The sequence below is a fragment of the Impatiens glandulifera genome, chromosome 2, assembly GCF_907164915.1.
Source record: "Impatiens glandulifera chromosome 2, dImpGla2.1, whole genome shotgun sequence".
NCBI lineage: Eukaryota > Viridiplantae > Streptophyta > Magnoliopsida > Ericales > Balsaminaceae > Impatiens > Impatiens glandulifera.
The window spans coordinates 45,794,270-45,820,623 of record NC_061863.1 but is presented as its reverse complement, the minus strand read 5'-3'; the positions used below and the strand labels follow the sequence as shown (position 1 = coordinate 45,820,623).

The 26,354-nt window shown below is 36.1% G+C and overlaps 1 protein-coding gene across 5 annotated transcripts in view; it reads right to left on the bottom strand.

The window, feature by feature from the left end:
• Positions 1-970: 970 nt before the first annotated feature.
• LOC124924119 (receptor-like protein kinase FERONIA) overlaps positions 971-26,354 on the bottom strand; it is a 32,162-nt gene continuing 6,778 nt past the window's right edge. The window contains exons 1-7 of one of the 5 annotated variants that reach the window (XM_047464192.1): positions 3,868-6,551; positions 3,126-3,391; positions 2,831-2,966; positions 2,608-2,750; positions 1,970-2,093; positions 1,303-1,835; positions 971-1,192 (exon numbers count right to left, since the gene is read on the bottom strand). In XM_047464192.1, coding sequence (XP_047320148.1) covers positions 1,375-1,835; positions 1,970-2,093; positions 2,608-2,750; positions 2,831-2,966; positions 3,126-3,391; positions 3,868-6,520 — 3,783 coding nt within the window. In that variant the 5' untranslated portion in view covers positions 6,521-6,551 and the 3' untranslated portion in view covers positions 971-1,192; positions 1,303-1,374. Of the gene's footprint in view, positions 1,836-1,969; positions 2,094-2,607; positions 2,751-2,830; positions 2,967-3,125; positions 3,392-3,867; positions 6,552-26,354 lie in introns of those variants that run through there. The other 4 variants (XM_047464194.1, XM_047464191.1, XM_047464195.1 and 1 more) reach the window with 4 other exon arrangements.

Here is a 26,354-nt window from a genome sequence, read left to right as displayed (position 1 = left end):
ATGACATATAAATTGAATATTCCTTCTACAGGTAAGATACACAATGTGATTCAGGTGCCACAATTAAAAAAGAAAATAAGAAATCGAATCGATCGGACGAAAAAGTTATTTAGAAGGATGGACGTAACATGGAAAATTCGAATTTCCAAAACTTAGGTTGGTTAAAAATAAATCAGTTTCTCTCTTTTCAAGGTAAACATTTATAATTCAGCTTAGTATAATAAATAATTATTAATAAAGAAATTAAAAAAAAAAAAAAAGTATGAAATATTTATTTTAATATATAATAAATAATTATTAATAAGACAGTTACTAAAACAAAAATATATAAAATAATTATTTAACTGAAAAATTAATTATGTCAGCTAGCGGGTATTAAAGAAGTGAATCTGATCTGCAAATATTTGGCTAAAAAATTGGATTACAACAATATATAAAAAATGAAATTTAAACACAGACATTTTTCAAAAATCTCTCAAGCTCAATTTTTCTCTATATATTTTTTTCCTTCCTCCTTAATCGTTCATTCCTCCCTCGTCCCTATTATATTCATCTCAGGGTTATAACTCTCTCCATTAATTCTTCACTCATCGTCTCAACATAATTTTCTATCCTTTTTATATTCAAGATTTATATATCATTCAAAACCTAATACTACTATAATGAAAAAAAAAATAAAAAATGTTTGCATTTACACAAATCTCTTCTAGATGCCTTGAAGTGCTAACTACCTTTTCACTAAAGAATGAAGAGACAGTTGAACTACATACATAAACGGATCCTAGACTAAATAAGAAACTTCAATCCTAATATGATCATAATTGTCTGAAGAGAAGACCATGCCCACTCATTTGCTATTAAAACACACTTGAATATTCTCCTTCATATTAATGCATTTTGAAAAGACGTTTTTAAGCGAGAAAGTACCTATCAAAGCCTGTTTATCATAAGTTTGTTAGTTAACCCCTTGTAGAACAAGAAAAACACTCTTGACAAATATTCCCATAATTATGATTGTTAATTTACATTCTAATTGGAGTTTGTGACTCAATGACTATATAACATGATAAGTTCTTGAATATATAACATGGTTTTATTCAAAGTTCAAACACAACACATTGATTATTCATCACTAACCGTGAAGTTTCATTTTTGCTACCATAATCTGCAGAGAGACCGTGTTAAATCTTACCTGCATAAGCGTCAATGAAAATCATCAATACAAATGATTCGTACACATTTCAAAAACAGGCCATATATATTATGATTCTTCACATAATTTCAGTCCTAAACATAGATTACCTGCTGCTAGTTTGCTTACTTCCCTTAATTTCCTTTATCAGAGATATCATGTTTGAAGAATGGTAAGTAATATTATTTGAGTGATTTTGAGAATACTCTGCGAAAGAAACTTGATTTGGATGCTGCTTCATGTCCTCGTCCTCTGTCTACAGAACTATCGGTATTAACAAGGTCTGGGGAAGAAGAAGAAGGTTCTGAGGCTATCATCAATATCCTTTTCTTTGCTTCCTTTGCTGCTATTTGTTCCAAAGCCTCCACAACTTCTTTCATTGAGGGCCTTCTCCTAGGTTCAGCTTCCAAACATTGTAGGGCAATGCTAGACACCTTCATTGCTCCCTTGGATGAATACTGACCCTCAATGCGGGAATCCATAACATATTTAATCTTCGTTTTCTTGTCAAGATAGGGCCTTGCCCACTCAACCAAATTCTTCTTTCCTTGGGGCCGACGGTTATCTAAAGCACGAAAGCCAGTCAAGATCTCCAGGAGCACGATACCAAAACCATATACATCGCTTTTCTGATATAGATGGCCTGCATAATGGTAAATCCAAATGAGGGATCATGGTTCACAACAAGAAAGGCAACTGAGAAAAGGCTATGTCAAGCTAGATTTAAATTAAATCACTTTAGGAATGCTGCTTTAGGCTTGCTATAAAATTCCATACCCGTTGCCACATATTCTGGCGCTGCATAACCCTGAGTTCCCATTACTCTTGTTGAGACATGGGTAGAGTCACCAGATGGCCCCATCTTTGCAAACCCAAAATCTGTCAGTTTTGCATTGTAGTCCTGAATAAGGAGAAAATCATGAGTTAGATCTATTGAAGCCTTCCTCATTTCTGCATTGTGTAGTCTGTCTGTCCTGTGTATCTAAGAGCACTGTCTACTAGCTCAACACTAATTACATCAATCAAAGTGATTCAAGTTGCCCAGACAGTCTAGGATATTAACAAATTACATTATGTATTACAGTATTAACAAATTAAACAAGAATATCTTAATGGTTGGGTTGTTCAATGAATGAAAAATGTTCAGTACTCCTCCTTTGGTAGGGAGGGACTTGGAGGATGATGAAATTTTTTTAGAACATTGTGAGAAGCATGGCCAAGAAACAAGAGAAGACAATGAAGTCGCAACTCCAAAGAGATATGTTTCAGCTCCAGAACAACACAAATTAGGACAGGAAAAAACAAATGCACACTAATTTAAAATTCATTCAACAATAGTTGAGCAACAACATATCTTATAAAACAGAGAACGATAAGAAAATAGAGTTAACTAGCTTGAGCGTGAATTCTTTAACCTTGTCAAGAAGTATATTGGATGGTTTGAGGTCCCTGACTATTATTGACACACTTGAAGTGTGCAAGAAAGCAAGTGCCCGGGCAGAACCAATAGCTATCTTGAGCCGCATATCCCAAGAAAGTGGTACAGTAGCTGTATTTTCTACACGATGATAAACAAAGAAAGAAATAATGTCTTGTTTTGTTTCTGATCACACGTGCCTGTAAAAGAAAAAAACTTACTGCTGAAAAGAACATGCTCCAAATTTCCCTTCTCCGCATATTCATATACAAGTAACAGAGCCCTGTCCTCCGAACAGTACCCATACAACTTAATCAAGTTAGGATGTGATAAGCTTCCCAAAAGGTTTACTTCTGCCTGTAATGCAAAGTGGAAACCAAAACAGGTAGTGGATTTAGAAGGACCTAATGCACATGCATTTTGAATGACTGGATTACAAAGATTTGATAATAAGAGAATAACTGCAATATCAAATATTATTATGATTTAAGCTTGTAGTTCAATCAAGTGATTGACCTGCCACTCCTCAAGCCCCTGGACACCGTGCCAATTATGTTTCTTGATGGCTACAGGAATCCCTTCACCAAGCCCACATGGTTCAAGTGTCTTTTCGTTAATCCAACCTTTAAAGACTGGCCCAAAACCTCCTTCGCCCAACTTGTTGAACTGGCTGAAGTTTTGTGTAGCAAGGTTAAGATCATGCAAGCTATAGACTTTTGATCGCCCTTCCATGTAGCCACTCGTAAGGGGAGATACAACACTATTACTAGTTGATCCTGAAACTTTAAGCAAATGAAATGGTTGGTTAACTGATGACAGGGAAAGTTATCATACAATAAGTAAGAAACTTGAACGAATTTCAACCATGGTAGCACTTGACCACAACAATACATGTTGATTTTATTTATGATCTTTACAAGCCAGTACGTACTATCAGGTCGCGGTCATGCAAAGTGACAACAAGGAATTCCATAGTTTGATGTAACCATTTAGGAAATATCAAATTTCAGCCTCAGTTGATCAATGATTCTCTTCCTACTATGCTTCTCAGCTAGGTTTTATGCAACATATTTGAAACCGGAAATGAGAACTTCAATATTAAAAATGACGAGCAAAAGTTATCTGTTCATATTTTAGTTGAATATAACTCAATTTATTTCACATCCATTCACTTAAATAATGAGAGTTTTGGTTCATTATATAATTGAGTGCAATATCCAATGTCTAATTTAGATATAGACTAAAGGAGATGTACTACCTTGTTCAAGATCATCGCTTGACCCTGTGAGCATATCATCATTCTTTGTTTCAAAAAATTTTTCAAATAATTCTTCCGGTATAAAATTTTGAAATTCATTCTTGTCTGACTGACTCTTAAAAAATTCTACCGGTACAATAGGAGGATCAATTTCTTCATTCTCATGTTGTTCTAGCTGGACCTTGAATTTATCCAAGTTATTCATTTCCTCTACGGAAGAATCTTTTTCCTCACTCAAAGAGTCAAATATAGACTGAAGCCTGCTCACAACATCAGACATAGAAGGTCGGTTTTTAAGATGGTTATGTAAACATTCCATGGCAATTGTTGAAAACAATTTGACGGATGCAACTGGTATTTGGCCTCTCAAAGAAGGGTCAATCATTTGGTCAACCGTTTCATCTTTGAAGCAACTTTGGGCCCATAAGGCAAGACTTCGTTGCTCCTCCTCAGCTCTTGTGTCTAAAGCCGGTCTTCCACAGAGAACCTCCCACAGAACCACACCGAAAGCATAAACATCAGTTTTCATGGTTAATGATCCATTTAAGAAATACTCAGGGTCTAGATATCCAAATGTTCCTTTTACTAACGTGTTTACATGGGTGAGTGATTTACTCAACCTCACCTTTTTGCACAATCCAAAATCTGAAATCTTGGCTACCCAGTTCTCATCCAGTAAAATATTTGTGCTCTTCACGTCCCGATGAATGATATTGGATTCACTACCACTGTGAAGGTAATTCAAACCTTGGGCAGCACCTAGGCACATTCTTAGCCTGCTTTGCCAAGTCAAAGGTCCAAGTCTACCTTTACCATCATTGTTGCTTTTATACAGATGATCAGCAAGGGTCCCATGTTCCATGTATTCATAGACAAGGATCATTTCCTTTCTTTCATGACAATAGCCAATTAAAGAGAGAATGTGATCATGTTGAAATTTGGAAAGTATTCCAATCTCTGTCCAAAACTCTTCTGCCCCTTGTTTGGAATCGGCACTCAACCGCTTTATAGCAACAGTTTTGGTCATACCTTCAATATTGCCTTTGTAGACCTTACCAAACCCTCCACTTCCTATAACTAATCCATCATCAAAATTTTTAGTCGCGGATTTCAGTTTAGCCAGTGAAAAACGACGACATAGTTCTTCAGGTGGGTATGAAAAGAAAACTTTGTGTTGTACCTTTTCTCTCGAAACACGTAGATTGTGAACAATGATATTCGGAATAATTAGTAGAAGAACTACAATTGTAAAAATAGTGTTTCTACCATGTAAAGCTGATGCAAACCTTTGGGGTTTTGTAGTCTTTGTAGCCTGAATTTGCATTAATGGTTTATCCGTTGGGTTCACCCCAGCAAGATTCTTGTCAGGATTGCTCAACTTAAATACTTCCAATCCTTTTAAGATGGAATCCATAGGTACATCTGCTAACTGGAATTCACGAGTTAAGTTTGAGTAGAAAGCTATGAGCAGATCATGCTTACCCTCCATTCTATCTCCTTCCATCATCACTATGTAATCGACATGCATTGCAACACCATGCCCTCCTGCCCACTTGATCAGATCCCCATTACTCTCAGCCATCTGATTATTTATGAATATACTGAACTCTCTTTGTCCCGTCTCCTTTATTTGGTAATCCAGCTCACAAAGATGGAATCTAACCAAGTATCTGAATCCCAAATCAACAGGTAACTTCCATGAAAAATTGAAGCCACTCTTTGTCATCTTGCTCGAGTCCATTAATTCCCAGGATGTCTGGTACACTTTTTGTGGTGCAACGTAGGTGGGAATTTTCCTGTAGTTTATCTTCATTGATGTTGTTAAAGGAGAAACGTTTGATCCTGGTTCTACCAAATAGTCGGAGTCACTAGACCACTCGCGAAACATTCCTGTATCTTGTGCAGACAAAATCGAGATTCCACCAATATTCAACCTGTGTACAGTCTCTAGTGCAATGTTATTACCAATTAGAAGCTGGTAATTCTGTCCAACAGCAGATGTCCCTGAATCGCCTTGTAGAGTATAGTAAAGTGTAATGGGCATGGAGACCACTTCAATTCCATTAACAAATGCATAAACCTCATCGAGATGATATGTTCTGGATGGCGAGAATGTTAAGCTCAATGGTTTATTTTCTTCTACATGCAAGGAGAACTCTTTGACAATAGATTTTAACCCAAAAGCATCAGCTGACAAGGAAGTACTGAAGTTACTAAGGAGGGTGTAAGGGCCAGCTGTAACAGTAAAGAAGGCGTTTGACCTTGTGAAACCTGCATATGAAGTAGGATAGAAGTGCAAGCGTACGAATGTTGGGCCTGAAACGACGTTGAATGTATAGGTGAACTGTGAATGGGAGACACGAGCTGTCGAATAGGGAACGCTATCAACATAGAGATCCTTCTCAACTGCTTTTAAGCTTTGAGTTTTACCATTTTGTTTATTGGCAACAAAGAATTTAGTACGGGCATCTCCAATCCATTGCCTTCCATCTGAATTAGTTGAATTGCCATAGGAGCCACAATTAATAGCAATAACCTCTGTGGGGTGGAATGGATTAGGAGTTTCACCATTAACCAGCCAAAGCCAAACAAGATAATAGTAGATGAAACACATGAATGCAAATATGGTAGAGAGCTTATGCATAAGAAACATCTCGTTTGGCTATATGTAAGAGAACATATATAATGTAGTATACGATTCCTCTCCTTTTGGCCTTCATTAAGCTGAATGATAATCAAAATAATTCAAATAAGGAATAACACAGAAGGTAACTATCATCACATTAAAGGTCATACAAACTAAGGAATTATGTGAACAACTAACCAGCATGAGCATCCCTAAATGTGAGTTTCATCGAACAGCAACGATATACACAATTAAGTGAAGTTACTCCAATCTAGCGTACTTGAATTTGTCAACGACCTAGGTCCTTTGCAAGTGATTAGGCCGAAGGAGCTTGTTCTATTGCTTGGCGACAATTTGTCTGACGCATATCATTGAACATTGGGAGGAGATTTCCCCTAAACTCAATATTGATAGTGAGTGACGGTATGATTCTTAGGGAAACCAGCGAAAAATAACGAAAGTCTCTGAGTATAACGTTGTAATCTCACTTAATAAGAATACGAAACTCCAAATAACTCCATGATTCCTCCTTGTGAAACTTAAAATTCGCAGGGAGTGTGTTAACTGTTAAGTTGTTAACTCGGTGAAGAAATATCAGTCAACCGTCAACTTTTGCGGCGATAATTGAATCATTACTTTTACAAAATATATATTTTCTCTTTTTTATAATGTATTTTATTTTAACTTTTTTTAATTTATTTAAAATATTTAATTTAATAGTATTTGTTACTTATATTTATAAATTTATAAAAAGGAGGGACAGAGAGAGAGAGAGGGAATTTGAATGAGGGAATGAGGGAATGACAGAAGAAATGACTAGACATCACTCATTGGTTAAAAAAAAGGGAAAAGTGAGAGAAAGAGAGAAGAAAGAGAAATTATTTGATTTTTTCAGCCAATCAGATTGTCATTCCCTCTCTTATTCCCTCACCCAAATTCACTCCCCCAATCATTTTTCATTTATAAAATATAGACTAAGAAAAAAAAATGTAATGACCGTAGTAATTTTGGAGTGGTTTTTATCGGGAAATTTGACTAAATGACCCAAAGATGGGGTTATTTGACCTGATGGTTGTTGATAATTTTAATTGATTTCGTGGTCTTTTTTTTTTGACGAAATTGCCCTTTTCGCGAAACGTTAAGGGACTTAGCGTTTCGCGAAATGGATTAGGATTTAGTATAAATACTCTAATTTTTCCATTTCCTTTCTCTCTATTCTCTTGTTCTCTCTTTAACGGCGGTGGCTACGGCGACGGCAACTGCTACAACGACGGATGCGGCGGTCCACTTTATATAGATACATATTTATGTTCTTATTTACATGATCTTTATTTCAAACTCTAACCTAAATCGATTTATGTTTTTATTTACACGTTCTTCATAAACCCTAACCCTAAACCTATTTTGCACGTAGGTGAAGAATTCTAAGGATTTGAAAGTCGAAGAAGATGTTCATTTCAAACCTTAACCTAATTCGATTTATGTTCATGTTTCCATTATCTTCATTTCAAACCATTCGATTTAACCTGTTCTTATTTGGTTCATATTTGTTATTTGGTTCATATTGGTTCATATATGTCGATGATGATATTTGCAGATAATCTCGGATCATATGGGTTCCGTTTCAGGGAAGATTCGCTAAGAACTTACCGTTTCGTTAAGGACTTACCGTTTCGCTAAAGACTTACCGTTTCGCTAAGGACTTACCATTTCGCTAAGTACTTCGCATTTCGTTAAGTGTCAAATTTTTTTGTTTTTTATAGTTAATCATGAACTTCATTTGACAAGGTATCTACATCACTCATGGTTTTGAAGAAAAGTTGTGTTAGCAAAACAAACCTTCTCTTTTTACATTAATGGAAATATTTAAATTCTTCAGAAAAGACCTTTGAAGAAGCCGTCATCGAGCTCCATGTAAGAGAAGATGGTTTCACATCTATTTCGTTAGTAATTAACTTAATGAATTGAATTTTGAAACCATTTTCTCTTACCTGGAGCTCGTTGACGGTTTTTCAAAGGCTTTTTCCGAAGAATCTAAATGTTACCATGTAAAATTATAAGATTTATTTTTCTAACACAACTTTTTCTTCAAAACCATGACTTTGTTGTTCATACCTTGTCAAACGAGATAGATTACCTATGAAACCAATAATTTTTTTTGTACTTACCGTTTCGCTATGGACTTATTGTTTCGCTAAGTACTTTGAGCTCTAGGTAAGAGAAGATTGTTTGAATTCGATTTCGTTCGTTATTAACCAAAATATGCTTAATGACTAACAAAATCGAATTCAAACCATCTTCTCTTATCTGGAGCTCAATCAAATGCTTGAAGTATGTCTTCGCGACTCGCTAAGTACCTCGTGATTCGCTAAGTACCTCGCGATTCGCTAAGTACCTCACGATTCGCTAAGTACTTAGCGAGTCGCTAAGAAAGTCGAAGAGGCGCGTGTACTGCTCCCTGCCAAGGCCAATCATTTATGACCGTCTTCTCGGTTCTTTCTTCTCGTCCGTCATTATTAAACATGTTTGATTATTTTTTCGATTGTTGCTTGTCTTTTTCTGGTTTTTTGTTTATGAGTTTATGGTTTTTGCTCGTCTTATGTTCAGTTTAATGTTCTCAATGGTTTCGCTATTAAAATTTCACTAAGTACCTCGTGATTCGCTAAGTACCTCGCGATTCGCTAAGTACCTAACGATTCGCTAAGTACCTAGCGATTCGCTAAGTACTTAGAGATTTGCTAAGTACTTATGGTTTGCGATGATTTATGTATTTGTTCTTACAATTTTGATGTTGTTCCTTTTGTAGATGGCAGAAACCACAGTTACTGAGTTTCCTAGTCGGATTTCTTGGAAAAGTGCCATTTGCTTGAAGAAGATGTACTTAGCGAGTCGCTAAGAAAGTCGAAGAGGCACGTGTACTGCTCCCTGCCAAGGCCAATCATTTATGCCCGTCTTCTCGGTTCTTTCTTCTCGTCCGTCATTATTAAACATGTTTGATTATATTTTCGATTGTTGCTTGTCTTTTTCTGGTTTTTTGTTTATGAGTTTTGGTTTTTGCATGTAAAGTTTTAGGGTTTTTGCATGTTAAGTTTTAGGGTTTTTGCTTTTCTATTTTTGGTTTTTTGTTTATGGTTTTTGCTCGTCTTATGTTCAGTTTAATGTTCTCAATGGTTTCGCTATTAGAATTTCGCTAAGTACCTCGTGATTCACTAAGTACCTCGTGATTCGCTAAGTACCTCGCGATTCGCTAAGTACCTAACGATTCGCTAAGTACCTAGCGATTCGCTAAGTACTTATGGTTTGCGACGATTTATGTATTTGTTCTTACGTTTTTGATGTTGTTCCTTTTGTAGATGGCAGAAACCACAGTTACTGAGTTTCCTGGTCGGATTTCTTGGAAAAGTGCCATTTGCCTGAAGAAGATTGTTAAGAAGTTTGAGGAAATGGATCTTTTGGAGAGGGTTTACAATACCCAGTTTAGATCATTATTCACAGCCTCAGTCTTGCAGTTCTCAGGAACAATAGTACATCATATGTTGATGAGGAGGGTAAGCTCAAACTCCAAGGAGATAACTTTCACTGTGAATGAGCATGAACTTATATTTGGTATGAAGGAGTATGTGTTGGTTACAGACCTAAACTTTGGTAGTTTTCCTGAGTTGAACGAAGAAGAATTCCGAGGTTGTCCACCTCTCTCGGTGAAATATTTGAAAGGGAAAAATAGTGTGCGAATGAGCGAGTTGGAGAATGATTTTTTGAAATACAAAGACAAGGAAAATGCATTCAAGATGGGGCTAGTATGCCTGATTTGCCAGTATCTATTTACATTTGACCCAAGGATGGTGGTATTTCCAAAAATACTCCACATGGTGTAAGACGATGAAACTTTCCTCCGATATCCATGGGGGAAGGTCACCTTTAGAGCAACCCTCAAGGATTTAAACAAGAACATGAAACATCTCAGTCTCTCATATTATGAGAAGAAGAAAACTACTGATGATCCTTATACTCCTTTTGCATATAACATTTATGGGTTCACACTAACACTTCAAGTGTGGACGTATGAGGTCATCCAAAACTTTGTCCCTAAATTCGCCAAAAAGAATCAGCTTAATGACCCTCTACGCCCAAGGTTGTTACTCTATCATTCCACCAGGAAAAACACCTTGATCGAGATAAAATTTACCCTTGAGACCACAGATGTGACTGAGATGGAAGAGTCCTCCATGGAGAAGAGGTTATACAGTGGTGAGGAATTTGAACAAATGGACGAGACAACTGGTGATTTTTTTGAGGGATTTACTGAAGGGAAGTTAATCAACGAGGATTTTGATGAAGATGAAAGTGAACATGAAGAATGTACTCCCAAACCTGCCCTAGAAAGAGAAAGGCTGAAACTACTCTCAAAGAAGCAGTCAACTTGAAGAGAAAACTTTCTTATGAATCGAGTCTGGCCCACATTCCTAGTCCCCCCTCCGCGACGTCAAGTCCTCGGGCTCCAACACCTTCTATTGGATGTAAATGTGATGAGCTGAAGAAGGAGCTGAAAATAGAGTTGAAGGAGGAGCTGAAAGGGCTGAAAACAGAGCTCATCAAAGAGATGAAAATCACAATAAAAAAACTCAACAAACTCACCATGATTCTGTGAAGAAGATGGTTTTTAGTATGTCCGAACAGTTGTTAGCTAAATCCAACAAAAGGATGGCCATATTATTAACAAAATTAGAAGATATAGAGGAGAAGATGAAGAAGAAGAAAAGCAAGGTGGACAAGAAAAAGGAGAAGACTGAGGTAAGATATTGAATTTTGCACTTTACGTTTCGCTAAGGACATATCTGACCAGTACCTATTTTGCAGGTGAAGGATTATAAGGATGTGAAGTACGAAGAAGAGGAGAAGAGCAAGGTTGACCAGAAAGAGGAGAAGACTGAGGTAATATAATGAATTTTGAACTTAACGTTTAGCTAAGGACATATCTGACCAGTATCTATTTTGCAGGTGAAGGATTCTAAGGATGTGAAGGTCGAAGAAATCGAAGAGGAGAAGAGCAAGGTTGACCAGAAGGAGGAGAAGACTGAGGTAATATATTGAATTTTGAACTTAATGTTTCGCTAAGTACCTCGCAATTTGCTAAGTACCTCGCGATTTGCTAAGTACATATCTAACCAGAATGTTGCTATTTTGCCGGAGATGATGGCGATGCAGGTGGATGATGTGGCTGTGGTGGATGATGAGAAGGATGTTGTGGTGGATGATGTGAAGGATGCTGTGAAGATGGATAGTGTGGGTGATCTGAAAGTGAAGGTGAAGGATCTGAAAGTGAAGGTGAACGATGAAGAGAGTAAGAAGAAGAAGGTTGAAGATGACAATGATGATTTCAAGTTATACAATACTCCTCCTAAAGGAAATTTTGGGAGGAGAGTGAGGAAGCCGAAAAAAGATGACTCGTACTCCAACCCTTCTTTGTCAAAACTGCCAAAGATAAATGATCCAATGAAAGTCAATCCCCTTCAAAAATTTGAAGATGAGCTTCTGTATAAAGTAAAAGAGTGGTTGGATGATCCAAAAACCAATGATGTGAAAAAGGATGTAGAGATTTGCGAAGTAGGGAAGGATATGTTTGTTAGAGTTCTAACAAGGTTGACATGGCTTGAAGATACTGTAACTCGTGCAATTCATTATTCATTATTAATGTCTTCGCGAGGTACTTAGCGATTCGCGAAGTACGGTTCAATGTTGTTTGATATATACTGAATGTATTCCCATTGTGCAGGAAATCGATGCATTCCTCCACCTATTGCGAAAAAGATTGCAGAATATCCCAAGACATATAAATATTCTAAAGTCGCAATAGGGGATTGCGTATTGGCAGATAGAATAAGGCGAGAGCACAAGAATTTTAGTAAAGATCGTGCAAATTATCCAGTCGAAGAATTTAAAGACTATTACATGGGTTTAGAGCATAGATATATGCCTGAATGGTCAACAATCGATGATATATACGTGCCCGTGAACATAAGCTAGAAGCATTGGATTTTGTGTGTAGCACGTCTTCAAAAGAATCGCATTGACGTGTATGACTGCAATGCTTATATTTATAAGAATCTGGATCCTTATTTGAAACTGTTGTGTGAGATGATTCCACGTGTATTTTCAAAGACAGTCACTACAGGTGAGATGAAAAGGTATCATCACTTCAACTTCCAAGCCTCCATCCAACCCATGACATACAAACGGTTTCCACACCCGAAAGTCAAAACCGCAGCAGCTAAGGTAGGGGAAGTCCCAAGAGCAACCGAGAGCGGGGACTGTGGTGTATTCACGCTCATGTATATGGAATACTTGACCGTAACCAATGCGTGCAAAATGTGATCTCAGAAAACATGGAGTTTTGGAGGCAGAAGATGGCGGTCAGGATATTCCATCAAATTATCGAACCTTAGTATTGTAAATTGGATAAATTATTTGATTTGATGTAATGTAAATGTAAATTATTGAACCTTTGTTTTTGAGACAACTTGAAGTAATGAAAATGTATTGTTAAAATATTTGAAGTTGAATTGTAAAATGTATATTCATATATTGAATTTTGCACTTCAGACTTGAAGATAACCTTCAATGTAAAAACAAGTGTAACTTTAACTTCCCGTTTCTCTAAGTACCTAGCGTTTCGCTAAGTACCTAGTGTTTCCTTAAGTGCTTACCGTTTCGCTAAGTGTTTATCGTTTCGCTAAGTACTTACCGTTTCACTAAGTGCCTAGCGTTTCGCTAAGTGCTTCCCAAACCACATGAATTAACAACATATACTACAACTTATCCCAAACCACCTGAATTAACAACATATACTACAACTTATATTTGACCAGTACCACCATAATTCAATTCAATTAACAACATATATGACAACTTATCACCATAATAATCTTTCAAGCCAAATGTTCATACTGTTGAGATGATGACTCATACTGTTTAGATGATGATGCTCTTACAGTAGATGGTGCAGGCATCACTGCTTTGCATGCTGCCCTATTATGTCCTAGTCCAGCACATGAGCTGCATCGTCTCAAGACCTTACGGACCTCACCTTGGGATGACCTACGCTTTGTTTGTGGTCGGACTTTCTTAACCTTGAAATTTGGTTTAAGACACGAGCGTTGCTTGATATGTTTGGGAACATCCCAATTTTCTTCATCACTTGGAGGATAACATGTCTCCGCATATGCATTTATCCAACATTCAGTTGTGTAATACATATGTGCATGGAAAATATAACGATTTATCAATTGGTTAAACAGATTGAACATGTGAGGTGAATAATACCTTAAACATAAGTCATAAGAAACCAAATTCTGGCTACGGGCAGTAGCCATTGCATGCGTACAAGGAAGACCCAAAACTTCAAATACTCTACAAGTGCAGTTCATGTCTTTCAAATTGACTTTAAAATGAGACTGATTATCATGCACATAAAACTCGAATCGGTTAAGCGATTAGACTGTATAGAATCTGGCCTTCTCGAATCCCTCATGTAATAACTTTTCATAATTTGGAGATAAAACTTCTTCGTGGTTGGACGCTTTTTCTCTTCTATCGTTAAACTAATATTGTATTGTGAATCTTAAATACTCAGCCATTTCTGAAATGGGATACTTTCTGGATTCCCTGCTCTGACTATTGAAACTCTCAGCGTAATTTCTTGTGATTTGATTGTATTGCTTACCGAGAAAAAATGCTCTACTCCATCTTTGGAACCCAATTTCTTCCAAATATGCAGCAATCCTATGATCTTTAACCTTGATCTAGTCAAAAAACCGATTAAACTCGTGGATAGTGTATGCTTTAGAAGCCGAATCAAACTCCGCATGATATTTATCACTTTTGAATTTGGCCATAATATTCATCTTTATGTGATATGTGCACGCACCGTTGTCTGCTTCTGGAAAAACAGCACACAAGGCATTGGCGATACTTGGGTGTCTATCGGATACGATGACAAGATCATAAACTAATCCAATTGCGTCTCTCAGTTTTTGCATAAAATAAGTCTAGGAATTATTATTCTCTGAATTAACAACGCCGAATGCGACAGGATATAGTTGTTCATTCGCATCCAATGCAATAGCCATCAATAGTTGACCACCCACATTGTGCTTAAGAAAACTAGCATCAACGCACAATACAAGACGACAAAAGGTTTTGAAACCCCTAATTGAGAGGCCTAGGGACATGAACATATACTTGAAGTGTCCGAGCTCGTCTGTCTGGATGTCAGTTATGGTACTAGGATTATACTTCTCCAACATGTAAAGGTATGATGGCAATATTCCATAGGAATCCTCTACCGTTCCTCGCAACGCTATTAAAGTATTTTTCCTTGCCCTCCATGCCTTATTATAAGTCAAAAATATCCTATAAGTTGTCTGCATGTCTTCAATTATTTTCTTAGGCAAGTGGTTATGGTGATGGTCCATGTACTTACTCTTCACGCACTGCTTAATAACCTATGCTGGTGTTTGCATATTTTCTTTGGCCTCGACAAAACTGAGCATGAGTGTTGTTGCTCGAATTTCCGGATCTCAAACATCTCAAAAAACTTACTTTTCACAGCACGCAAGCTCCACTTGCATGTCTCATCCAAACATTTCACACACCAAAGATGTTTTCTTGACTTCTCCACTTTGAATTCAAAATGATTGGTCATTGCATATTTATATAGACTAAGTTGAAGTTCTTTTTTTATTTTCAAACAACGCACTGACTTCCAATACAGTTTCACTAGTTAATGCTATCGCAAATGAGGAGTTTGGCGGTGATGTGTCTGTCGGGTCTGTCGATGGTGTACCCATTGATGATCTTCTTGCACTAAATGGTGTATCCATTGATGCTCTTCTTGCACTAGTTGGTGTACCCATTGGTGATCTTCTTGCACTAGTTGGTATAGGTATTGATGCATTTGCACTAGTATTAACATGCAAGTCCTGAGTAAGTGGGATGTGAGGAAAAGAGTTTTCTCCGGCTTCATTTTGACTTTCAACAAAGAATTCCAATGGTACAACTTGTTGTACAATTTTTTAAGTAAATTGTGGTGGTAGTATACTTTCTTGAGTTGGGTATGTAAGTAGTGGTATCTTTTCTTTAGTAAATGCTGACTTCTCTACTACAGAGACACACAATGGTGACACGATTCGACCCAAAATCAAGCGTGATAAATATGTGTTCAAATCCCCATCTTCATCTATAAAAACAAGTTTTGGATTTCTGATATTCGGAATATCATACTTGACTTGCAGCTCTAAATCGTATGTAGATTTCTGCACGTTAAGTCTAGTATAGAGTTTATCAACTAATTCAGCATAATGAGTACTTTGGGGTAAATCAAATGTTTTTGCACTATTCCATCAGCATCAAATTTCCACTCTCCATTATAGAAAACGAAAACTTCAGTTGCAATAAAAAACATGATTTGATTTAGAAACGGGAAATGAATAATTAATACTTCGTAGGAAGCCCTTCGCGAAAAGGGAAGTACTTTGCGAAACGGGAAGTATACCCTAAACAACAGTTATTCGAAAATGCATAAACTAAACATCAATAAACTTGAAGTATCATAGGATAAAATAAACGTACCAAGTGGAACAGTGCTCGTGCTCGTCGTGGAGCTCATTGTCGTGGATTTCGTCGTCACCGCCGCAGTTTAGAGAGGAGGAGAAGAGCGGGAAGAGAGAGAAGAAGAAGAAAAGAAATGAAAACAATAGGCGAGGTTATATTAAATAGTAAGGGTAATCTGGATATTTCACACATTTCCACTCCACGAAACGCTAAGTCCCTTACCATTTCGTGAAAAGGACAATTTCTTTAAAAAAAAGACCACGAAAGCAATTAAAATTATCGGCGACCATCAGGTCAAATAACCCCATCTTTGGGGTAATTTAGTCAAATTTCCCTTTTTATCCGGTTGACCGGGGATGGTACCCCTCTGAATCGTCCCGATTTCACCTAAATTATGCCCCGATTATTAAAATCACAATTAAATATATAAAATCACCAATATATTTTATAAGAGTTTTAAGTTTATTTTTTATAATAATAATATATATTTTAATATACTATAATGTATATCATATTAAAAAACTTGTTTATATAATTTAATTATATAAAAAATTATTTATTTTTGAGAATATGAATAAACAGTGCCCCACGGGGAATCCTCGAAACTGAATGGGTGAGAATGATAATAAAAATCCTTAAAATAAAAACGAAACGGGAATAATAAATTCATTCTTCGCCCGAACAGCACCTTTGTCATCCTTAGCTCTGAGGGTAGAGACTCCACAACGACCTGTAAAAAAAATAATAGGCCAAAAAAGCTTGATAGGTAAAAAGTTAGTGCTAGACATTATTTTCTTTCTCTAACTTTTTATTTATTTATTTATAGCCCTCGTGTTGCTCTCCTATCTTGTATTCTAAATTATAAGCTTTTGAGAACTACACTAGCATTTGGTTATTTAAGCACCCCAATATTTTGCAATTTTTCTACCATAAAAAAATAAATTTATTTTATTTTAATAAATGAATATTTTTGTTATTTGTGGTTTTTTTAAGAAAAAAAGATCAACTAAGGTAGTCTAATATTGTCACAGATTAAACTATGAAGATTCTTGTGCGATGCACATGAATAAAAATATAAATAAAATAAATTTTATAAAAAAATAATAATATATATTTAATGTTTAAAATTATTAATAAATCACGAATAATATATTAAAATAAAAAATAAAACACTCTCATTCCACATTTTATTCACTTCGGTAAAATAACTTATCTTCTCACATATCTTATCACATATTTTTTCCGAATAAACCTCTAATCTCGTGACCTTACACTTTCACTTTGGTTAATCAAATATTTGATACATATTTTTTAACCACTTTCAATTAATACCGGTCTATTATCCATCGACAAACCACATCTCAATTACACTAGGTTAAAGGGTTGTACTTGTTTTGTTATGTTGCAAGTTCAAAATATACCTATAGTATTTTTAATTTTATTTTTAACCGTTTTAAGTATCAATTTATTCTCACATATATATCCAAATTAACCACAACTCTCGACCCGGCAATCCGGACACTTTAAATAATTTGGATGATGCATGAACGCTCATCTGATGGTCCATAATCCTACTACAACAATTAAAAATAATTCATTCTACACTCGATTATCATATTTATTTTTTATAAAAAAAGTTATTTAAAATCGATTTTTAATCCTTTTTTACGTTATTCTTCACAAAAAAAAATATTTCTAGGATCATAATAAAAATATATGATCATATTTATTTTTATTTTTTTATATTTTTAGGGTATTTATTTAATTATTTTAAGTCATAAATTAAACACAATTCATGATTAAATCATAATTAAATATTTTTAACCCCTTCTTGGGTTTAATTTAGGTAAGATAAATACAATATTTTAACCTCAAATTATTTTTAAATTTTGGAATAATTTTCCTAATTAGAGTTTAATTATCACAAATTAACCCTTAATTAATTTTTTTTATTTTTCTTTTAAGTTATTTTGAATATAAAAATTTAAAATATTATTTTAATATTATTTTGATAATTAGGGTAGGTAAAATTTATATGCTTACAATATATATTTAAAATTATATATTTATAAAAATTAATATATCCATATCATTTATTTTAAAATATATTATTTTTTAATTTAAGTAATTTATTAATATTTAAAATTATATATTAATATAATTTATTTTTAAAAATATTATATTTTAATTTAAATCATTTATTAATATTTAAAATTAAATTAATAAATATATATAATACTAATTATTAAATAATATTATAAATATAAAAATAAATAAGTTGAGCGTATCTAAATAAAAATACTCAAGCTTCTTCTGTGAATAAACTTATTGTTGACATAAATAAGTTGAATCAAGTAGCCGTAATACATTTAATTAATATATGTTTATATCTAATATATTTTATTTTAAGAGTAATGATATTTTTCTCTCTTTTCATTTTTTATTTATTAATATTTTTTTATTCTAAATTCTAAACTTATAACATAAATCCTAAAAAGGAGAGAAAAAAAAAATTCCTGTTACATATCATTATTAATATGTTTTTATGGTTTTAGAGTTTATAGTTTTAATTTTTATCATATGATGCATAATTTATGAGTTTTTTTTAAATGGCTTACGCCATTAATTAAAAAGACTCAAAAAAGGTAAAAGAGTACAAAAGCTGAAATTGAGCTTACAACGGTTGAAAGTCAACACACAATGATCATAAGGAATCCACAGTTGGCTTAAGAAACGCACACAGACATGAAATCATAGTACAAAATTGAATAAGAAATGAAACTAACAATCAATCAACTAAAACAAGACGATAGGGGTTGATTTCCTCGGACTCGTCTCTCTTGTCTTTGCCCTTATTCTTTCTTTCCTTCTTTCTTGTCACCATTATGTCTTTTTGGGATATATTTTCGGATAGAGTTCCAGCTTCTTCGTCTTCGCTAGCTTCTCTTGTAACTTTTTTTTCTTTTGGGCTTGAGTTTGGAGTTGAGCGTATGAGTTGTTTCCCTTAAGGTGATTTCTTTAACAACGTTGCGGCTTTCTTTGGTTTCGGAGCTCATGGTTTTTGAGATATTTTGGCTCTCGCTATCATCCACGTCGATGTCGGGCTTTTCGAACCTAATTAGTGGGAAAATGGCCTCGATTTCAGGCTTGGTGGGATCGGGATCAGTTTGGTTCTCGTTCACGTGTTCGTTGTGGTTTTCATTTTCTTTGAGGATTTCGATATATGATTTCTTAACCACCTTGAGATTCTCTTGTTCGGGGGTGGCCACAGGTTTCTTTTGCTTTTCTCCGTCCTCTTTTTTCGGCTGCTCGTACATGACCTCAATGACAACCATGTTTCCATTTTGGCATCTTAACTCGAATTTTTTCGGTTTTGTACTCGTTGAATCGATCTCAATGCAAACACGAGAAAACATGACTCGTTCAAACGAGTTAAAATTGGGATCGAGCTTAAGCGACTTTCCATTGAGTCCGGTGAGGTAGGCAAGTGCTTTGGCATTAAAAGGTGCAATAGAATATTTCTTAGTCTCACCCACACTTGTTCAGATTGTGGCGGTTTTCTATTGATGTTTATTTCTTCATTCCATTTTGCAAGCTTGAAACATAAGTTGAACATTATTGTGAAATATGAGTCGACAATGGCTTGAGTTTCGGTCTCTGTGCCAAAAGTGAGGAAGAAATAGCCAAAGTCGTTGACTTTGACTTTTTTAAGTCTCTTTTCGCTCCATTGTCGGAAAATGCGGTCTTGATTGCTCGGAATGGGGCCTTGTGGGTGCCCATGAAGTGACCGACGACAACTCGCTTCCAATCATTGACGCATTCCTCTTCAATTTCTAGGGGGAGTTCGATTTGGAGCGGGTGTTCGAGCGTTTTAATTTTTAGGCTATGATCCACATTGAGCTTGCCTCCATTAGCTATCCCGTTTTTCCCCCAAACCTTATTAGTTTTCCATATTTTATTTGCATTTGTTTGTGTAGGCATAGGTTTTGGGGCACTTGTAGAACTCCCTCATGACACTAACCGACCACAGAACGATTTCCTCGTATTCGGCTTTGTCGAATGAGTTTCAATCTTGGTCGAATCGAATTTTGAATTGGCAAATGATTTGCTCGATCCTTTCATTGGTCCTGACAAGTTCATGCCTTTGGAACTGGGCGAGAGATTTGAGAATTTGGTTCCTAATGTCCGCCAGATTTGCGATTTCATTTCGTCCAATGGTCCACGACTTATCGGGGATTTTAGCGGTCGATGTGGGAATGTCGTGACATGCCGTAGTGGCTGAGGTGAGCCCGACTAGAAAAACAACATCGTGACTGGTCAGGGTGGCAGCAACATGGCCTGTCGAAGGAGTAGCGCTACTGATTTGGTTGATAGCAGCCAGGACGGTCAGGGTGGAGGATACATGACCGGTCAAGCTACACAATATCGTGTCGTCCGTGTAGATCAGGTTGTGTCGTTTGTGCCTATTGTGTCGTCCGTGCTAATCGTGACGTGCCGTATGTGCTGATTGCGCTTCCTTTGATTAATACAATATTGTGTTGTCCGTGCAGATCGGGTTGTGCTGCCTGTGCCTATTGTGCAGCCCGTGCCGATCGTGTCGTGCCTCTTATGCCGATCGCACTTCCTTTGATCAACGTGATTTCGGCGCAAATTTTATGACTTCCAACTCAAAGACAATATTGTGCCGCCTATACCGATCGTGTCGTGGATGTGCCTATTGTGCCGCTATGCCGAGTTGTGTAGCCTGTGCCAATCGCGCTTCCTTAAAAATCTATATAGTTTATGAGTTTAATGTTAAGGGTTTGTGGTTTATGATTTAGGTTTAGAAAAAATAAAAATATTAATAAGTAAAAGAAAGGATAGAAAATAGAAAAAAAAGGAGAAATCTCATTTACTTTTTTTTTTAAAAAAACGGTTAAAAAAATCCCAAAAGTGGGAGGGCAAGAATTAAAGTTAGACAAACTCTAATTATTATTAGGATTGACAATCAAACGACCCTAAAAAACCTGATTAGTAGAATTCAAACCTACGGAAAATAAATATTACAAACAAAAATTACAAATTATATTAAATCATAATTATTCTATGAGAAATTATACATATTTCTACTCTGAAATCGCGACTCGCACAGCGAAAGAGACATCGCTGTTATACAAAAGGGACCTAACTATAATACAAAAAGGACCTGACTGTTATACAAGAGGGACCCTAAGTCGGCGAAGTTATTTTTGTATAACTGCAAGGTCCCTTTTGTATAAGGGCGAGGTCCCTTCGCTGTGCGAGTCGCGATTTCAGAGTAGAGGTATGTCATTTCTCTTATTCTATTTATGATTTTTATTTCCATACCAACCTGATGTTTCAGCAGGTTGTCTTCTTCTTCCCCTTGTCCTTCTTCTTTCCATTCTCTTTCCTCTTACAATGAAAGGGGGATGAACTAAAGATGTTGATGATTACTACCTATTCTCATTTTGATTTTTTTCCTTTATATTTACCCGTTCTGAATTGATAGAAAAAATTATTCTTCAGCATTTATGAGTTCTTCACATTGTTATTATCAACTTGAATTTCGAGATCATTATCTTTATTTTCTTCAGCTTCAATTTTAGAATTCTCAGCAACTTTGAATTCCTCTATATCAACCTTGGAATTCTTTTCTTCCTCTTGATTAACATGAGTATCTTCCTCTCTGTTTTCATCAGAAACCACTTCAACTTGATTTGATTAAGAATCCTCAACTATCTATTCAACATGATTAGGTTGAGGCACCTCCTTCTTCGTACTGCTTTTTTCTTGTACATCGTTTTCTTTTTCTTGATCTTTAATCACATTTTTCTCTTTAATAATAGACATACATGTTTCATTTTCTTGCATCTTTACTTTCTGACATTTATAAATTTTCTAATTTTTTTCCTTAGCCAAATCACAATTTGGGCTTGCATGTTATAAGGTATTACAGAAAATGCGTATGGCCTCCACTCATAAGTGATTTCAATGACAGTATGTTTTATTTTTCTATCTACTACTATCATAATACTATTCGGTAGTGTGCTTCTAGGATGCACCTCAATGCTAATTCTAGCAAATGATAGGTGCTCTTCTCCTTCAGTAATTGAGTCCATTTATAATGGTGTACCCAATAAATCTGCAAAAATGACTAAGAGCTTCTACATTATACATGTGTGTAGGGATATTCCAAAGTTTGAACCATATCCGAGTTGTTTCCTTAAGTTTTCTTAATAGATTCAAATATTCAGACCATCTTTCCAACTTCATGCAGTTGAATTCAATATATATGTCCATTTTTAAGAATTCATCCAAATTTGACCCCTTCTTAAATTTCAGAAAGTAGAGATCATGTACATTTGATAAAATTTTCTCTAATCCCTTTTCCTCTCATTTCTTCATAATTGCCACCACTACATTTTTTCATTCCCTAACACAATTTTCTTCTACTACAGCAGCCATTTAAATTCAAAAGGATAATTTAGTACCTCCAATTGTGTCTGTACATTGCCTAAGTAGATATTTCTTTTGTATGCATGATCTTCAGCCTTTTCCCAATGTTGTTTTTTCTAGACTTCATTGTTTTCTCTTATTCCTTGACAAATCAACCACCAATCTTAATAAATCTTCAACCTCATGATCTCATACTTTAGTCAATCAAACATCAAATTCATATATTTTTAATCAGCAATATCTCATTTATTGTTACTGAACTCTTATTATCGACAAACCAAATCTCAATCAACCTTTATCCTCGTGACCTCACACTTTGGTCCATCAAATATCTAATTCATATATTTTTAATCAACAATATCTCATTTGTTATCGGTCTCTTATCCCTTAACAACCCAATCACAAATCCCAATGTTAACGACATCGTGTGCATTTTGCATCCTAAACGCCTCATATTTTTACTCTTACTTCCATAAATCAACATTGTCATTCAAATATTTAACCACTACCATTGTTTATTCAACTTTTATAATAGTTTAAAAGTTGGTCTATTGGGATTCAAACTTTGTCTTTATTATTAATTATATACACTTTAACTACTATAACATTTAATATTAATTATATGACGGTTAATTAAAACAAAACCACTCAATTAACATGAAAAAGAACAAACTTATAAGAATTAAAAAAAAAATTAAAATACTACAAATTTTTTCTGCATATGAATATAAAATTATTTAGTTGAATTTGATTATAATCTTACTTTTTACTAGGTATATGGGTAAGTTCAAAACTTATATATAAATAAGTAAATTGGTGGAGATGATATAACTCTGATTTGATACTATAATTTTTTCAATTAAACTATTTCAAATAATTAATTTAATTATTTTCAATAATAGTAATTATTAAAACAAAAATCATATATATATATATATATATATTATTATTTAATCTAAATAATCCATTTAACATTTAATTTATTTTGATTGTTTCAAAATTGACCATAATAAAATAAGCCCTTAATCTCATATCACAATCCTTCAGTTTCCCTCATACTATGTATGCACAAGAGTAGTAAGACTATCGCATTCATTCAAATAATTGTTTGACTCTCCGAATTCAACTCCTATTCTCAGTAGGGTTATTATGAAAAGTTAGTTATTTTGTAAAAATGTATTTAATAAAAAAAATATTAAAAAAATATATTGAATGATATAATTTATAAGAAGATATGTGAAAAGAGGATGAACTATTTAAAAATTATTCAAATAACCCATAACAAGCTAGATGTCTCGGCCCATTGGTTTGGAGTGCACATGGCAAGCCCACAAGGTGCATTTTCTAGAATATTCCGGATTGTTGTGATCATTTATGGAACTCTCTAGAGTCCTCTAGGAGTTCCTGGATTTTGGTCGCTCAAGGAACTCTCTAGATTTATCTAGGAGTTCCCCTTTTATGAGTGAGGTCATGGAACTCTCTAGATTTATATAGGAGTTCCCCTTTTATGAGTGAGGTCATGGAACTCTCTAGATTTATCTAGGAGTTCCTCTTTTGTAAGTAGAGTCATGGAACTTTCTAGAATTCTCTAGGAAGTTCCTTTTGTATGTAAGGTGGGAGAACTCTCTAGAATTCTCTAGAGTTCTCATGTATAGGTAAAGGGGATTTTACCACTTTTGCTAAGGTGGATGATGGCGACGGTTCCAAGGAGAAAGGACAAGTACCCAAGGAATTCCAAAGGAGGTGCAAGGTCTTCGAGCGGCTCAAGGCTAGAGGCACGAAACCATCAGATCCACAAGGTTTGGCCACAGGCAACGTGGGCCAAAGTCAGTCCGCCTTCACTCGCGTCAATTCCATGGGAAAGGATGCAGGGCGTGCAGTCGGGAAAGGGGAAGGTGGAAGGGGGAAGTTACCCATGCAACAGTTGAAGTCTCTGCGGTCTGTGCTCAAAGGGGCTTGTGCTTAGATTCGAGGGACCATTTTCAATCGAGAGACGTGTGGGAAATGTCTCATATCGGTTGGAGCTGGCGGCCATAGGTGCACCCGATGCCGTGACGTGCAAGTGGGAGGAAGAGCACTCAGGGGACGCTAGGAAGAAGATCACCATGCATCGTTCTAAGGTCGTGCCGAGGTCGGTCACGACTTAGGTGGGGGAGAATGTCACGGCCCATTGGTATGGAGTGCACATGGCAAGCCCACAAGGTGCATTTTCTAGAATATTCCGGATTGTTGTGGTCATTTATGGAATATCCTCTAGGAGTTCTTGGATTTTGGTCGTTCATTGAACTCTTTAGATTTATCTAGGAGTTCCCCTTTTATGAGTGAGGTCATGGAACTCTCTAGATTTATCTAGGAGTTCCCCTTTTATGAGTGAGGTCATGGAACTCTCTAGATTTATCTAGGAGTTCCTCTTTTGTAAGTAGAGTCATGGAACTTTCTAGAATTCTCTAGGAAGTTCCTTTTGTATGTAAGGTGGGAGAACTCTCTAGAATTCTCTAGAGTTCTCATGTATAGGTGCTAGTAGAATTCTCTAGAAATATCTAGGAATTCTTGGGTCTAGGTTAGGTAATAGAAGTGTCTAGAAAACACTAGGTCTAGGAGGATCTAGAATGATCCATACACTTGTATATAAACAAGTCTTGGCCATAAACCAAGACACTCAACAAAAAAACACACACCAACCAATGTTCAAAGCACTCAACTCAACACTTGTAATACCTCACTCTTGTAAGCAATAAACAAGATATTCTCCAAGCTCTTTCTCTCTCAAATTGTTCCATTTTCTTGCATCTTTTAAGAGACCGACTAGCTAGGATTGTGGCAATCTAGCCTAGTGCCGCACGGGACGAGAGAATATTTGGTGACCGAGTTTCTGCCCGTGACAAGTGGTATCAGAGCGAAAGTGGTATCGCATCCACGTTTGTGCTTCCGCATTTAAGAGAAGAGATGGATTCAAGTTCCAAAGTCACAAAGGTTTCGACCGGCGAACAGAAGGAGTAGCCAAGGCGTTGGGTCTGCGGATCAGCCCAACAAGAGGGACGGTGAAGTCCTTCGATGTAGCCAAGCCGGTGGCCGGGGAGGCTAGGAAAGTGCACACCAGGATCGGAGATTGGTATGGGATAGTCTCGTTTACCTTGGTCCCAATGAAAGACTACGACGTAGTGTTGGGACTACAATGGTGCGATCAGGTACGCGCTTGCATAATGTCTTATTCCGATTCCTTAATCATTTTGGATCACGGGAAGTCTAGCGTGATTCCAACAAGGAGAGAATCAGAGAGAATAGGCATGTTCTCGGCAATGCGATTCAGCCGAGGTCGCAAATGTGGTAAAGGGGATTTTACCACTTTTGCTAAGGTGGATGATGGCGACGGTTCCAAGGGGAAAGGACAAGTACCCAAGGAATTCCAAAGGAGGTGCAAGGTCTTCGAGCGGCTCAAGGCTAGAGGCACGAAACCATCAGATCCACAAGGTTTGGCCACAGGCAACGTGGGCCAAAGTCAGTCCGCCTTCACTCGCGTCAATTCCATGGGAAAGGATGCAGGGCGTGCAGTCGGGAAAGGGGACGGTGGAAGGGGGAAGTTACCCATGCAACAGTTGAAGTCTCTGCGGTCTGTGCTCAAAGGGGCTTGTGCTTAGATTCGAGGGACCATTTTCAATCGAGAGACGTGTGGGAAATATCTCATATCGGTTGGAGCTGGCGGCCATAGGTGCACCCGATGCCGTGACGTGCAAGTGGGAGGAAGAGCACTCAGGGGACGCTAGGAAGAAGATCACCATGCATCGTTCTAAGGTCG